Source organism: Acanthaster planci, linkage group LG15 (genome assembly GCF_054643075.1).
Source record: "Acanthaster planci isolate LZ-2023a linkage group LG15, COTS_SCS, whole genome shotgun sequence".
Taxonomy (NCBI): domain Eukaryota; kingdom Metazoa; phylum Echinodermata; class Asteroidea; order Valvatida; family Acanthasteridae; genus Acanthaster; species Acanthaster planci.
Window position 1 is genome coordinate 1,075,822 of NC_141791.1, and position 15,959 is coordinate 1,091,780.

The 15,959-nt window shown below is 41.6% G+C and overlaps 2 protein-coding genes and 1 pseudogene across 4 annotated transcripts; 1 reads left to right on the plus strand and 2 right to left on the minus strand.

Annotated features, from left to right (window-relative positions):
- Window positions 1–655: 655 nt before the first annotated feature.
- qrsl1 (glutaminyl-tRNA amidotransferase subunit QRSL1) lies at window positions 656–5,481 on the minus strand (annotated as a pseudogene). The gene is made up of 11 exons (XR_015427896.1): window positions 5,375–5,481; window positions 4,742–4,901; window positions 4,318–4,416; window positions 4,101–4,197; window positions 3,693–3,902; window positions 3,420–3,595; window positions 2,955–3,067; window positions 2,517–2,709; window positions 2,305–2,422; window positions 1,742–1,950; window positions 656–1,592 (listed from the first exon to the last, which is right to left on the minus strand). The product of XR_015427896.1 is annotated as a glutaminyl-tRNA amidotransferase subunit QRSL1 (transcript).
- Window positions 5,482–5,598: 117 nt separating this feature from the next.
- Window positions 5,599–13,468, plus strand: LOC147796564 (cell division cycle 5-like protein). The gene is made up of 16 exons (XM_087146600.1): window positions 5,599–5,738; window positions 5,976–6,079; window positions 6,209–6,370; window positions 6,612–6,742; window positions 7,014–7,342; window positions 7,679–7,758; window positions 7,967–8,042; window positions 8,313–8,477; window positions 8,714–8,882; window positions 9,110–9,258; window positions 9,430–9,613; window positions 9,774–9,895; window positions 10,116–10,301; window positions 10,996–11,193; window positions 11,966–12,178; window positions 12,373–13,468. Exons 1-16 carry the CDS (start codon window positions 5,694–5,696, stop codon window positions 12,478–12,480), a joined length of 2,421 nt encoding a protein of 806 aa, XP_087002726.1. The 5' UTR covers window positions 5,599–5,693; the 3' UTR covers window positions 12,481–13,468.
- syf2 (SYF2 pre-mRNA splicing factor) lies at window positions 12,949–15,902 on the minus strand. 2 transcript variants are annotated; one of them, XM_022226072.2, is made up of 7 exons: window positions 15,845–15,902; window positions 15,301–15,426; window positions 15,005–15,130; window positions 14,765–14,882; window positions 14,349–14,439; window positions 14,071–14,169; window positions 12,949–13,936 (listed from the first exon to the last, which is right to left on the minus strand). In XM_022226072.2, exons 1-7 carry the CDS (start codon window positions 15,854–15,856, stop codon window positions 13,771–13,773), a joined length of 738 nt encoding a protein of 245 aa, XP_022081764.1. In that variant the 5' UTR covers window positions 15,857–15,902; the 3' UTR covers window positions 12,949–13,770. The 2 variants fall into 2 exon arrangements, with proteins under 2 accessions (XP_022081764.1, XP_087002727.1); XM_087146601.1 differs by having other exon boundaries at window positions 15,827–15,863.
- Window positions 15,903–15,959: the final 57 nt, after the last annotated feature.

Here is a 15,959-nt window from a genome sequence, read left to right on the forward strand (position 1 = left end):
CAAATAGCTCTTTCCACCCAATTATTGTTTGCTATCCAAAGTGCCTTGAAAAGCGACAGCGCGAAAATGATTTAGAACTTAAAGCAGGTTTACCAAGCATTTCGAATTTTTAAATTAAAATGAAGCCCTTCTAACTAAAAATCTCCTCATACATAACTCATATCCTTCACCCCTAGTCCTACCTCCCCTCGCTTCTATCCAAAGCATCTAGCTTTCGGTTTATAACTCCCTCCCTCCATCTTTCTGTGAAGGTGCCTTGCTTGCAGTCAGATATTCGGCAACAGCCAAAATTTTAAAAACTCAGATTGTTCTTTATTTTCATATGCAGCGAGGTATGAGACGGAGAGAACCCCCCTGCTTTGTGTTGGTCACTGTCTCGCAGGGATCTGGGAATTCCTTTCAGACATCTTGGGAGGATGTGTTAAGTAACAATAGTCTGGAATGTGTATAGGGATTGGACATGTTGGGGGGGTATCCCTCGGTCTCATTTCTTGCTGGGTATATTTATTTTGGTTTGAACAGCACATCCTGAAATAATACACTTTTGACTTCACACTTATATCTCACAGAAAATAAACGGAGTAGGAAATAAGAAAGCAAATTATAAACACTTTTCCCATAATGACAGCACAAACAGGTATTTGACAACAAAGACTCAGGGCATTTGATGTCAATGCATTTATTTAAAAACCTTGTCAATATATTCATGAAAGAAAACCTTTTAAGACAGATGCTATTAAACATAATTGTTTAGTTATTTAATGTTCAAGCTAGGGGGCCTGGGGATTCCCCAGTGAGATAATTACTTTTGATGTGAATATGAACTCTGACCTACTGGTCTCTGACACAAGATTACTGCATGGGTATGAGCGTCCCTTGCGGTGTGCAGACTTAATACGTTATCTCAAAGCCACGCCCTTTCGGCCAGAAGTCACTAACATTTATATTTTGAAAGGACTTGAGAGGTTTCAGGGCTTCTCTCAGTGACAGTTCCCATGCTTGAGACCTGCACCTTGGTGGGCTGGTAGTCACAAGATGGCTCCTTATGAGATAACTTAAGCCCTTTTCCCTTTGGCTTTAGTGTTCATATCTATTTGGGTAAACTTTTAGATGTCAAGGGAATCAAGCCACAGTTGCCTTGAGACCACTTTTTGTCTGGCTTTGCACCTCTTAATCTCCTTAATTGGTGGATGGATCTCTACCCTCCTAACAACTGCACAAGGACTGGACTGCTACATCAATTTAATCAAAGGGTATTTAATGTTGTTACATGTGTCAAAATTTGATACTTAACAAAGCTGAGATTGGTAGACCATAATGACAAATGAGAAAAACCATCTCTGGGAAAAAACACCTGATGCTTCAATAATTAAAGTGGCATAAACTATGAAAAGCAGGGAGGGGTATGATGCATTAGCCGTCCAACACCCTCAAAGATGCCTCAAGCTCCGCCCTTGGAAACTCCACCTGTTGTTCATACCATTTAGCGACTGTCAGTAGTTCTTTCTCTTTGAAACTCGGACCAATCAACTGTATTCCTATGGGCATGCTCTGTGAGGAAAGCGCAGCAGGCACAGTAACTGCTGGAATTCCTGCAGCAGGAAAAAAAATTCACTCCTGGATCAAAATGGTTACGTAAGTTTCCATCAAGGCAAGCTGTCAAAACAGCAAACAAGATAAAAACCACACAAAGCCTATGGTTTTTCTTTATTCTTCCAATGGGCAGAAGTTGTAAACTGACCTGCTAAATTAACAGCCAGCAGCAGACAGTCCCTCAATCTCTTGTCGTTTACGACTGTCCAAACATAACAAACTCTTGGTAGCTCTTGGCACTACCAACTGCAGCTGGTGTTAGAAAGACGTCGATTCCACTCTCAAAGGACTTGCAGAAATCCTCAACCACCAATCGGCGAACCTTCTGGGCTTGAAGGAAGTATTTTTTCGTAGTTGCTGTGTGTGTGGCAAGATGTTAACCACAGGTTTCAAGATAAGCACAATGAAGCTTGAAGAGAACTTAACTCAAAATTACCTGTCCAATAGTGAAGGTCTTATACCCACCCATCTGCCAGGCATGTAGAAATCAACACTGATTTTAATCCAAGGAATTGTGGGATTAAGCAACGCAGCTTTTAGAGTGTTTAGCTATTTAATACAAATACTACTGGTATGGGTTCGAACCCTTGACCACATGCTTGTAAGTACATGTCTTCCCAACTAAAATACCAAGCTTGGTAGAATCTGTCAACTTTAATCAAAGTATATCACTTTCAGTAAAAGTATTCAGAGCAACTGAATTTTGCTTACTCTTTCAGAAGGAAGTAGTTACCAGCTAAGATTCTTCCTCTTACAATGTCATTGAAACCTTCGTGTCTAGTCGCAGCGTAAAGCTCTTCGGTTGATTGGTAACCATTTGCTCTATGTCCTGGAAACAAAAGTGACAGATGTTTACAAATTTAGGAGCAGTCGACCTACAGCGTCAAGATTAAGACAAGATGATCTTGTGATTTTTTCCTCACCGTATTCTATGCCATCATATCTAGCCATGTTGGAGGCGATTTCAACTGGTCCCAACACAGAGTAACATAGAAGGGACAGTTGGATGTGCGGCAGAGAGACCTTCGATACCACAGCCCCGGCATTCTCAAAGATGTCTGCTGCCTTGGACCAGGCCTGGATGGCATCAGCTTCCATACTGGGTGGATGGAATTCCTGGTGAAAAGGTTTAACAAAGAATGCTCTATTTCAAAATGTCACAACAATACTCCAAACTGACGTAAACTCTCATTAAGGCTACCAAACAACAGAAAATTAAGAGTCAGTTTTAAGATTCATGCTTTCACTTTGAGTGGTTATATTTGTTGTTGAGCGGGCTGCTTTACTTTTCATAATGAAACACACCCCTCGTCCCATGATTTTTACTTCAATTGTTCCAATTGCTTAACCAAGATCTTCACCTGTGGGATTCCGACGCGTAGTCCTTCCACCGATATATTTTCAGGAAGTTCAAAAGATTGGAAAGGATTCATGACAGTGGTAGAGTCTAGAGGATCATGGCCAGCCATTGCACCTATATGTTAAGGAATGCCAAACCACAACTTAGTAGGAACAATGGTCATAAAAAATGGTTAACAAATTCCCACTGCCCTTGTCCTGTCCAAATAAAATGTCTTTCTATTGGTTTTTAACTGCCGAACCATTATGTCATATTGTATTATATTGTGCTGGATGTTTCAAATTTTTTCAAGTACAACAAATTCTTGGCAACATTGTGAAGAATTTTGGGTTAATTCAACAAGGAATGAAAAACTCTACATTTTAATATAAAGAAGAAAATGTTATGCAAATTATCACAGGATTAATGGAGTTCTTGATTTTGATTTTTAAATCTTGAGATGTTAGATCTTTGGATGATTTCCTACCTAAGACAAAAGCCACATCATCCACAGATTTTGTGAATATACCCGGTACATCCAAGGAGTTGGTGAGTGGAATCAGACCATGCCTGGAGCAAAGCCCGTAGGTCGGTTTGAAACCAACGACACCACAATGTGATGCAGGAAGTCTCACCGAGCCACCAGTATCAGATCCTAGAGCACTTTCAGCAAAAGAAAATGAGACAATGAGCAAAATAAATCTATGTCCAGCGTATTCTGCTAGAGATAATTTGATAACTGTCTCTTAATCTGACTCACGCAAAGCACATTCCACTAGCTACAGCTACAGCACTGCCACCAGAGCTACCACCAGCCACAAACCAACCATCGTTCTCACTGTCCACTGAGTCTAATCTGACCTCTGACCCCTCTTGTCTGACTACTTCATGATGGGACGATTCTGAAGACAAGAGGGGATGGCGCCAAACATTCTGGACTGGGCCATGTACAGAGTCAACGGAGCCGGTACTGTAAAAGCAGGGGAAAATAACAAGACGTGAGATAATAAGTCTCAATTCTATTACAAAAGAATTCAAATTACAGATCTGTTCAAAAGAAATGTTATCAAAATGAAAAACTAAGCTACAGAAGACTAACTAAGAACTACTACGAACTATGGAAGATATAGAAAAGCAGAAAGATAGGGAAAGAGATAGGTTTCTTTACCCCATAGCAAACTCATCCATGTTAGTCTTTCCCATTAGAACAGCGCCCTCGTCCAGCAGTCCCTGTACAACTGTTGCTGTGTAGGGTGGTACATATCCTGCGGGAATTCAGATCGGGTTTACAAATTAAGTTCAAAGGGAGACTTTGTCGGTTTATCCTTTGAGAGGAATGGCAACGAACTCAGAAGGGTCACTGGATTGCTACAAGTGTGGCTTACCAGCCAGCATGTGGGAGGCACAAGTGGTTTCCATGCCTGCGGTGCTGAAGTTGTCTTTAGCAGCAACTGGGATCCCATCAAGTACGCTCTTGGCTTTCCCTGAAAAATGGGCTGAATTTACTATTATGAGCTTCAGGGAAAAATCATCACAATGTAAAATGCATTTTAAAATCTAAAGAATAATTCACTGTGTGAAAAGTTAATTAAATCTCTCTATAAAAGTTGTGAAACACACATGAACTAGTCTATTCCAAAGAGCACTTGCTTTGAATGACAATGCCCTTCTTAAATCCTGTGTTGTAACACTTTTGTTTACCTGAGGGAACTTTTTTTGGGGGGTTGAAATCACAGCATGGGTGGCTATATTGGATTGCAGTGCTCTGTGGGTTTTAAACGTTTCATACATTACTCTACATCAACGAACCTTGTGTGATTCTTTCCCCCGACTCTTCAGCCTGTTTCTTAGCAAGTGCCGGAGTCAAAGTAAGAAATGCATTCAGCTGTTGAAGACTTTTGGCTCGTTGCATACATTGTTTGTATAACTCCTCCACAGTGAGAGATCCATTGCGTAGTCGGACAGCTACCTAACAAAACATTTCAAAATGGACCACAATGACCGATTGCTAGTAAATAAAAAAGCACTTTCTTCGTGCCAAGTTTTCGGTTTTGGGGGACTTTTTGTTTTAATTTTTTTTAGTGGGCTTTCGTCACCGCCTAACGTCAAACTCAAAGTTCTAGGCCTACTCAGTACTCCTTCTCTAGTCCAAGTCCAATTTACTCAGACCGCTTCTACTCCTACTCGGCAATGTCCACAAGTCTGGATTTCATGCAGATTGCAGAGACAGCTAAGAAATATGAGAGGTATGTAACAACCTGTTCTAGACACCCCTTCCCATCTTATTTTGGGCCTCCTTCCATATCCATGCCTCCACTCCGCCCTCCCTACGTACCTACATAACCTAAGACGCATAAACATGCCAAAATGAGTTTCCTTGCAGCACGATCATTCTTTTCAGAACACCAATAAATTAGAACAACGCCTGTCTAGGCTACGAACCTCACGTATTCTTTCCATAAGCATGTTGGACACTCTTTGATTAGTTTCAAAGCAAACAGTTCCGTCAAAAAGTAGAGTCAGCTCAATGGCTGCACGCGCCCAGCTAAAGGAAGTTACCAGACGATTCTGCGGTATAGGCCATTAGTTTATAAAAAAAAAAATTTAAGGAGTTCGGGAACTAGATCACCACCAAACGCAAATAGAGGGCGCCCTCAAACGAATATAAAAAAAGGCATCAAAGGTCGACGGCGGCGAAGAACCTGGAATTCGGAAAGAGATTCGTTCATTTTTCTGAATTTTTTCGTTGATAAATACCACCATGCCTCGCATTCAGATAAAAGGGGGTGTGTGGAGAAACACAGAGGTTGGTAAAAGTCATTTTAAAATCGCAAGAGGTTTTAAATCGACAGAAGTTCTTTACCTTTGTAAAGTTTGTGTGTCAAAGTCTGTAGCAAGTGAAGATAAGTCAATCAATGTCTGCAGATATCCGTGCATTTCCGACAGCGACGGTCACACATAGGCTTATCTCATTTTCAAGCCAATTTTCAGAATAAGTTGGATGCAAATTTTAAAAACTGTTTTTCCATTCCTTTTCATACAGGATGAGATTCTGAAGGCGGCTGTGATGAAATATGGCAAAAACCAGTGGTCCAGAATTGCTTCACTTCTTCACAGGAAGTCTGCCAAACAGTGCAAAGCAAGATGGTAAAGAAATACAAGAACCATTAGGCCTATATCCCAAAATTCCTTGTCAGTGAAGCAAATATTTAGTTTCTGTTAATCTTGAGTTGAACACTTAGATGGTCAGATGTGTTAATTTTGATTTGTTCACAGGTTTGAATGGTTGGATCCAAGTATCAAGAAGACAGAATGGAGCCGTGAGGAAGATGAGAAATTGTTACATCTGGCCAAGCTGATGCCTACACAGTGGAGAACAATAGCACCTATTGTTGGACGGACAGCAGCCCAGTGTCTGGAGCGATATGAAATCCTCCTGTCAGTTAAACTTCAAGACAATCTGATATTAACAGCAACTATCAAGAGCCTGGTTTATTAGCGTACTGCCATAATTGGGATTATGCTACCCAACCACCGTTTATCTGCACTAACTTTGCATTCCCACAAATTTGTTACCAGGCTTGTGTTTTTATTCAGATCTAATCCAATCACTGAGTCTATTAGCCGTTACTTAAATGAGCAGTATAAACAAGTTTACATAATTACATCTTTCTTTTAGAGACCAAGCCCAGAAGAAGGAAATGGATGGAGATGATGTAAACGATCCACGGAAACTGAAGCCTGGAGAGATTGATCCTAATCCAGAGACCAAACCAGCGCGGCCGGACCCTATCGACATGGATGAAGATGGTTAGAGAAAGAAACAGCCCCTCAGAATGAGCTTTTAAACCAAGAGCTTATTACCCTGCTATGAGAACCCTAGTGCAGACTTACAATGCTGTAGAAGAAATGCCCTGTCTTAATCACTTTGCATGTGCCAAGATGCACATGCTGGAGTCATTAGTGTTTAAGCAATGCACGTACATGTAACCGGTTAACTCCCGCTTAAACTTAACGTAACCTCAAGGTGTTGAGAGTGGAATTGTTTATTTTGTTTACTAATTCTGGACATTTTTTGCAGAGCTTGAGATGTTGTCGGAGGCCCGTGCGCGTTTGGCCAACACCCAGGGTAAGAAGGCCAAACGCAAAGCCCGAGAGAAACAGCTGGAAGAAGCACGTCGCTTGGCTGCCCTACAAAAGAGACGAGAACTGCGGGCAGCCGGCATCGAGACGCGCAAGAAACGCAACAAGAAGCGTCGCATTGACTACAATGCCGACATCCCCTTTGAGAAGAAGCCAGCACCAGGATTCTACGACACCTCGGAGGAGAATGTGTCGGCGTTGGACCCTAACTTCAAGCGGTTGAGACGCCAAGATATGGATGAAGCAAGAAGGGATGAGATAGAAGAGGTATATGAATGTGACTGACCTTGCTTTGGAATACACTCTATACTGGAAACACAGAAAAATACTTGAAAATACCTGAAACTACTGGAAAACAGCAGAAAATCACCCAAAAATACGAAAAACTACCGGAAGACATGGAAGAAGTACCAAAAACCACCAAAACTACTATAAAAAACACTGGAAAACACCAAAACATACCACTGTTAAAGATATTGCTTTGTTGTCTTAGTCACAAGTTGTTAAAAATCCTTACTGAGCTTTAAACAAACATTATATTGCAGACTAGTATTCATTTTGCCAAAGGGGCTCATGTTTGTTGCTTGGTTTTTCTCTTTTTAGAAAGAACGCAGGAAGGACAAACAACGTCTGAAAAAGAAGAAAGAAAACGACCTGCCATTAGCCATCTCAGCCACAAATAAGTAAGAGTTTGTCTTCTACAAAAAAAGGACATGTACTTCACACTGTTTTTATGGTTACAGCATTGAAAAAAAATGTCTCTTTTTGTTTTATAAACCTCATGTTAAAGAGAAACAAGAACTGATTTACTTTTCTTATGTGGAGTGGTCTTGTTTTCTTTGTCCTGATGTATTGGTTACTGCTATGGCTCTTTGTTTGGAACTGTTTCAGATTGGCAGAGCCCCAGAAGAAGCGAAGCAAACTTGTCTTACCATCGCCACAGATATCTGATGCAGAGCTTGAGGAGGTAGGATGGTCTAGGTGTCTAGGTGTTTGGGTTTTAGATTGGCCCGTTCCTGACATAATTTTGTGAGTGCTTTAATATCTTTACAATTTGAGAGTTCGTAAGAAAGTTATTCACCAGCTTGCTCGGTCCAGACATGACCTTAAACTTACTAAGATAGTCATTAATAATCCACCATGGCAAATACATAGATTTCCTGTGCACAAGCCATGCAAAGTACCTCTCTCATGGCACTGAAGTCATGTAGTATTCATTGTTTTCCTAATTGGACAGGTTGTAAAGCTGGGGCAAGCTAGTGAGAGTGCCCGGCAGATTGCTGAAGAAGGAGGCATGGCTAATGGAGCATCTCAAGCCTTGCTGGCTGAATACAACGTCACCCCTGGACCAGGTAGCCTTCGCACACCAAGGACACCTGCACAGTTTGATACAGTACTTCAGGTAAGGTAGCTCACTCTCTCCTTGGACCAAATTCTTGGGGGTTAGCAAAAAATGTTGGACACATATCTCTGCTAAGCAAACATTTACCTAAGAATCACACACATGCAGGAAGATATTACATTGCATTCTGACTTGTCCTTCTGTTGAAGTTGTGGGCTTGGCTAGCTAAGTTGGGTTGGAGTCCTGAAACTTTGTCATGTTACAACTGGCTTATATTCCTGACCATCACCTTACAGGAAGCCCAGAACATCCTAGCTTTGCAAAATGTAGACACACCCCTGAAGGGAGGCATGAACACGCCCATTGCCCAGTCAGACTTTGATAGCATCACACCACGCCGGGCAGTAGTGGCTACACCCAATACTGCCTTCTCCACTCCTTTCAGAACCCCTGCCCATAGTGAGGGTAAGTTTTACTGTGATGGTGCCATTCTTCTGGAGCTAGGAAAAAAAGAAATGTTCTACCTAAAGGCTGGGACTTAAATCCATGAGATAAGTGTGTAATTCATAACCAGTCAGCCAATGATCATATGCAAGGTTTATTCAGTCATTCCCTAAAGCTCCATAACATAGGCTGTGACCAAAATGTTATTTTAATTACATTTCCATTTTTTAAAAATACAACACTTACAGGTATGACACCCCGACATGGCATGACGCCACACTTGGGCCAGACCCCTGGACAGACCCCAGGACGCACCCCTGTAAGAGACAAACTCAATATCAATGCAGAGGAGGCTTATGGTGACATGGATGACATGATGCTGGCCAAGCAGCACCAGGTGAGTCAGGAATCTAGACTCCATGTACCATATTCCTTTGATAAAGAACTAATTGTCAAGTTCCTCACATTTGATGTTCAAAGCGATGGCTTGAGCACTGAAATTTGTCCATCAAAAAGTAGTTTCTAAAGTGTTTAACTTACTGACTCACAAACTGCTTGTGTCTACCAGAAACAGCTGAAGGGAGAGTTGAGGCGGGGCTTGGCTAGCCTCCCAGCTCCCAAGAACGACTTTGAGATTGTCATCCCAGAAGACTCGGAAGATCACAGGACTGATGACAATGAAGCAGATGTCAACTTTGTAGAAGATGCTGCTGATGTGGAGTTGAAGCGAGCTGCTCGATTAGAAGAAGAAAGTAAGTCATCTGGAGATGTGGCAATGTAACTAGTCAAACAATGATAGTATGACCATAGCAGGATGTGAACCAGTCACCTCCAGACTGCTGGTGCGGTGCCCTACCCACCCATCCCATCCATTTCTGATATCAGTATATTTTGCGTAATTGTTTTGCTCAGGACGGCAGGCCCTGAGGCAGCGATCTCTCGTCATCCAGCGAGGTCTCCCTCGACCCTCTGACATCAACACCTCCATCTTGAGACCCAAGGACCTTGATGCACCCATGACTGAGATGCAGAAGGTGAATAGTTCAAACTCAGTCACATATTAAGAGAATTCCTCGATTACAACAAGAGAAATTGTGTCTGATAGTAGTTGCACTTCTCTGATGGATTGGTAGGAGTATTCCACGGAGCTCCGTGGAATTTTTAGGTTGTAGGGGAATGTTCAGGAATAAAGACGCAATGTGTCCAATAATGCTAAGATTTGATGCAAAAAATGTGTCCGTCTCTCTCCTCCAGGCGGAAGAGTTGATCAAAGAAGAGATGATCACCATGCTGCACTATGACATGTTGAAGACACCTTCGCTTGATGCCATCGGCATCAGACGTGTGGAGAAGATCATAGCCAAGCCCAACCTAGCTTCTCACTCAACTTACTTGGATAAGATTCCGTATCAACAGGTGGATGAACAGGCCATGGCTGAGGTATGACTGATGCAAACCTTAGGATAATGCATCCATTGGGTTTCCTGTTTTACTTAATTCCTGTCTTGCTGTAAAGGCCTGAAGAAGTTAATTTGGTTTCAATTGCCAGACATCCTGATTCTCTTTCACACAGCAAGTTATCATATAGTGGTCACGACTGCTATGGGATACGAGATAGTTGGTTTACCCAGATGCAGATCCGAAACACCCCCCCCCCCCACTGCTTTAAAGTAAAAAATTTTAAATGGGGAAAACAATTTTTAAGTGCACTGACACCAGTCCCATTGTAACAATGTATGCCATGTAATGTTTCATTGTCGTTTCTGCTTGTCTGTGAAAAATGAAACTCCTGCCTGGCCTGACACCCCCCCCCCGAAAAATTCCTGGATCTGCCCCTGTTACCACATCATTACCACACAAGCTGGGCCAAGCCAAATGACTTGTCTGTGGCTTAGAATTACTCAGGTTTATAGTTGGGCTGTGGCTACATCTCATACAATTGTGTGGCATTTCAAGCCGCAGGTAAGTAATTCTGATGTTGGCCTTACTTGCACTAAGTGCCTTCCATTTTAAGGTCAGTGTGGGACAGAGCCGCAAATCATTTTGTTCCTACATATCTTCAGGCAGCAGGCTACCAATAATAAGAGGTGGTCCTATACTGTGGATTTTGTTTCATTTTCCCACTGACCCTCAGGCCCACAAACTGTTGGAAAAGGAGATGGAGGTGGTCCATTCTGGAATGGGCCACGGAGATCTCTCCCTCGACGCTTACAGTCAGGTATGGGACGAGTGTCAAAGCCAGGTGCTGTACCTTCCTGCCCAGAACCGCTACACGCGTGCCAACCTGGCTAGTAAGAAGGACCGGATTGAATCGGCAGAGAAGAAACTTGAGGTAAGCTGGTATCAGACGTTGTGTGTTGGGTGTGTCTCAAAACTCAACCCATGTGAAATCTTCCACTGGGAATACTTCCTGTTCCAGTGAGGTATGAAGGATTTGCACAGCTGCCATCTTGCAGGCCAGTGCTTTTGTTCCACAGGATATACTCAAAGCAGGTTTCCCTCTGGAACAAAGGAACTGCCCTTCAAGATGGCTATGATGCAAAGCCTGTATTCCAACAGTACATGCTCAAATTGAGGCACGCCCAAGGTCATTCAGGAAAGGCAATACATACACATGAGGTCTGCTCTATCAGCGCTGCTACTCACCAACCCACATGAATGACTTTATTTCTATAAAATACGCATCAAGCTCACTGGGAACGCATGCTGTTAATTGTTAGTAGACATTGCCGCTTAGCCAAATTACGTGCTAAGCAGAAATCAGTTAGGAACCAGTTGAAAACAGTATACCTGCCATGTCGTTTTGGCTGGTAACCTGTTCCTAGTATTTTTGTGCTTAGGCCTTGTGTGAATCACTTGGCTGTGACTTAAAATTAAACACGGCTCTTTGAGAACCAGCTGTGGCAACTGTCTAAGACCTTTGCATAATTTCAAGCTGAAACTCTCTCTGCTTGGCAACACTGTGAAATTGGAACCCACCCAGAAACATCAGGTGCATGACAATTGTCAATGTGCTCTAAAGCCAAGAAGAAATTTACTAGGTCGTCTGAACTGTGACTTCAGAATTGTTCAAGAAGTCATTCCATGTTTTTGTTGTCTCACAGGCCTATCGCAACTTCATGACCAAGGAAGCCAAGAGGGCAGCCAAACTGGAGAAGAAACTGAAGATCCTGTGTGGAGGGTACCAATCACGGGCTCTGGGCTTGATCAAACAGCTGGGGGATATGTACGAACAGGTGGAACAGACTAGTATCGAGCTGGAGACATTCGAGGCACTCAAGAGGAACGAGGATGCTGCTATCCCCAAGAGACTAGAGGTAAGAGCTGAATGTAGCCTTGGGGAAACACAAAGTGTAAGGTTGATTTCCATTTATATGACAGTTTACCATTAGGTCCAAACTTCCCTAGAAGAAAATCATCTGCATCTTTCACTTTGCTTCCATGAAATCATTGTTAATTCTTGATGTCTTATGTCTTTCTGATCCTATTGTTTTCATCCCCTCCCCTTCAGTCACTGCGTGAAGACTTAAAGAGACAGACAGACAGGGAGAAAGAACTACAGAAACGTTTTGCCGATTTGACCTTTGAGAGAGATGTCGTCCTCAGTCAGAATCATTGAGACAGTCCCATTTGAAGAACAGCCCAACCTGTGTATACATGTACAGGCAGCTCATCTTTATTCAACCTGTTGTTCCCTCCACCGCCCCCAGGAAAATTGCCCTTTTGAATTCTCTCGGCTTCCTTTTCTAGAATAACTTCTTGAGGCCTCTCTTCACATGGAGGGAGTCCTCCTAGCTTGTATGATGTTGGTCCGCCCTTGACAAATCACTATGACTGGTAACAAGCGTTGACCATTTATCCTTGTATTTGTTTGAAAATGTTTAAAAACAGGAGCCAGTGGGTGCATGTATGAGGTTGTGCGTTCAGGTTTGCGTCCAGGTTTCAAATGAAACAAGTGTGTGGTTGTATGATGCTTGTAAATTTATGAGGTCCTAATGATGCTAAACAGATGTGCACATGTATTACCAATGAAACTGCTGTGGTTGGGGGCATTTAATGAAATGAAAATTTTTAACTTTTTGGGGGGTATCTTTTTCCTTGTTACTGTTTTATTTCCTACTATTACATTTTTACAGGGAAAAAACACGACTCGTCCAGTCATTCTGTAGATATATTTGACAGTCACGGCATATGCAAACATTGTGTAGAAACCAACACCATGAATTCTAGTTGCCCTTTTAATTGCTTCAGTATGGACATTTTATGTTTTAAAAGATGGATGTATTCCAACCCATGGACTTGTGACAGGCAGGATATTTTATCCTTAACCCTAACCCTCCTCAATCCTTCACCTGTTGGAGGACTGAGGAGTGTTAGAGTTAAGGAAAAAAATGAGAAAAATCTCCCCAATACATGTATTATTATTAAAATAGTGCAGGACAGAATGGTAGAAATGAAGGATATAATAAGATTAGAAAAAAATCTAAAATCCTTTTAAAATAGGAACATTATCATGCCTGATGTAACAACATGCAAAGGCACGCTTGTATATATACACATCTTACAATAAATGCCCCACAAGAATAACCCCAAGGAGTCAAAACAAACTGCAGTGTGTCAGTGTACAAATTGTTTTAAGAAGAAAAAGTTCTTGATGTTACCTTTAAATATTAAAGAGACCGTAGACTGTAAATACCACATGGAGAATATCTGAAGAGACAAAATGTGACATGGCAATGCAATAGATGGCATCTATGTCTAAGCCATATTGGTGTATTGACACTTTAGAAATAGAATCAAGGTCGGTACAGTTTCCTTGCTGGAGTCAAAGCAGCATTTCTGCCAATTATACAACTCCATAACATTGGCCACTGATCACTACTATAGGTCCGTCGGTCTGATTCGTCAACTACACGGCTGTCCCTCTCTCCAGGTTCTGCTTGATCTCCGTGGTGTACTTCCCGTAGAACCTCTCGGCCTTCTTGTTGAATCGCATGTTGCGTTCATTGATGTAGTCAATATCATCTTCCTCATTGAATGCCCGTCTCCGGCTGTACTTGGAGCGCTTATCAATCCTGAAACACAATGGAAGAAATGCAAGGTTTTTAGAAGGTTCCGAGCAAAAATGAGTGGGAAATTGAATCGATCTAAGCAAATCAAATCTAATAGAAACTCTACTCCTCAAAGACATTGATATACATGTACTTACTGTTTTTCCAGATCTTTCACCATGCGATCAACACCTTCTTCCGAGTCTTTGTAGTTGCCTTGCATGATTGTATCCCTACCTGGATACATGTCGTCTCCCCTGAAGACAAGTCCATATCAAGATCCAAATAAGATCACTCAAAGATCAAGGCGATACAAATTTCCAGAAACTTGTCCAATCAACTGCAAGATCAACCTAGTGTTCTGTTGTTATATTCTCTGACCGATAATTGGAGAGTTGACAGGTGTCTACCCAATTATGATTAGATAAAGACTCACATTTTTTCTTTCTGCCTCTGATACTCCTCCATATTCACTTTCATCTGTTTGGTGTTTCGTTGGTACTGACGGAAACTGGCTTGCTCGTAGTCTGAGGAGAAACAAATGCATGTAATAACTTCATATTTGAACAGTACATGCTTTGTACTGAATTTCAACTAAAACGGCTGTAAACATCCTCTTCCATCGAACAAATTAGCTTCATAAATAAAACGAACAAAATTTGTACAATGTTGGAATTGAAAAATTATGGTAACTGAATGTTTAAATTGTGATGTCTGTAGGCTGAAGTTTGTTGAAGTCTATCAAAAGCATGATATCACTGGCCTTTAGAAGAGCTACTCTGAGCTGTCTAGACCATCTCAAGTCTTCTGTTGTCCAAACCATGAGTTCTGTTAACGTTCTGTCCCACATACCTGCGAATCCTTGGTCAGGGTTCTTCTTCTTCCTCTTTTTCTCGAGTATGTCCGCTTCTTCTGCTGATACGTCCAGGAGTTTTAGTCTGTCATAATCCTGACCCTGAGCCTCAGCTTCCTGGAAAAAAATTAAACAAAAATTCCCATTGGTGGACACTGCTGGTGGAAATTTTCCACGAGAACAAAGATGGATTAAGTTTGGCTACAGCAAAACAGGTGAATTTTACACTGGCTTCCGACCTTCCTTTTTTCATCATCTTGCAGTATCCATTCGGCTCGTTTTCTCTTTGCCTCGTGATTTGCGGGCAACTTGAGTCGACGGTCTTCCTCTACAACTTCAGCATGGTTCAGCTTTCTAGCCTCATTCTGTGGCAAAATAACCAGAGTCCATAACTTCAACCATCACACACAAGAAATTTCTTCCCTTGTCCAATGTATAAGTAACTTCTCAGTCTTCTGGCATCCTTCAAGCTGCTGTCATATGAACAGATGAATGATTATTAGATGTCCCTTTCAACTTCCAGCTCTGGTCTTACCCTTCGTAGATGAAGCTCCTTCAACCTCTTCATCCGCTCTTCCTTCTTTTTAGCTGGTGTTAGATTATCATCACTTTTACTGCTACTACTTGCACTTGACGACGGCAAAGATGAGGAATCTGCATTCTGTGGACAGATCAGTTAAATATTTTAGGCCTAGGGCCTACTGCTGCCACTGCTTGTTGGGATGATCATGATGGTTATCATTTAAATAAACACGATAACGGGAATTGTACCACAATGCTGGTATGAATCTTTAGTGGAAAAAAGACTTTTCAATAACTAAGATGGCTAAAACAAACCAATGTTATTAACTGAAATTTTTCACGAAATTGATAAAGTTGACGATCATGCCGATAGCACGAACGTCAAACGTTTCAAATTGGCATGCTGACACTCAAATCCAAACGAATTTAGATATCTCAAAACATACAGCAGCATCGAAAAAAAGTTGCTACATCAGTAGAAAAGTTTTAACCATATCCCATTCATTCAAACGTAAGTTATTAAACAAACAGACACAAACGAAATTTTCTGTTCTTACGGAAGTCGCCATTTTATTACATACTAAAGCAATTTCGTTTGTTCGTTTGATTGTTTGTTTGTTTTTAGTTGTTTTCATTATTCAGAACATTACATCACAGCAATCATATTATAAA

Coding starts and splice junctions, on each gene's coding strand:
- LOC147796564 (XM_087146600.1), top strand. CDS start 5,694: ATGCCTCGCATTCAGATAAAAGGGGGTGTGTGGAGAAACACAGAG. Junction 6,743..7,013: donor TATCGACATGGATGAAGATG/GTTAGAGAAAGA, acceptor CATTTTTTGCAG/AGCTTGAGATGTTGTCGGAG. Junction 7,343..7,678: donor GAAGGGATGAGATAGAAGAG/GTATATGAATGT, acceptor TTCTCTTTTTAG/AAAGAACGCAGGAAGGACAA.
- syf2 (XM_087146601.1), bottom strand. CDS start 15,856: ATGGCGACTTCCGTAAGAACAGAAAATTTC. Junction 14,170..14,348: donor CAGAGGCAGAAAGAAAAAAT/GTGAGTCTTTAT, acceptor ACTTGTCTTCAG/GGGAGACGACATGTATCCAG. Junction 13,937..14,070: donor GTGAAAGATCTGGAAAAACA/GTAAGTACATGT, acceptor ATTGTGTTTCAG/GATTGATAAGCGCTCCAAGT.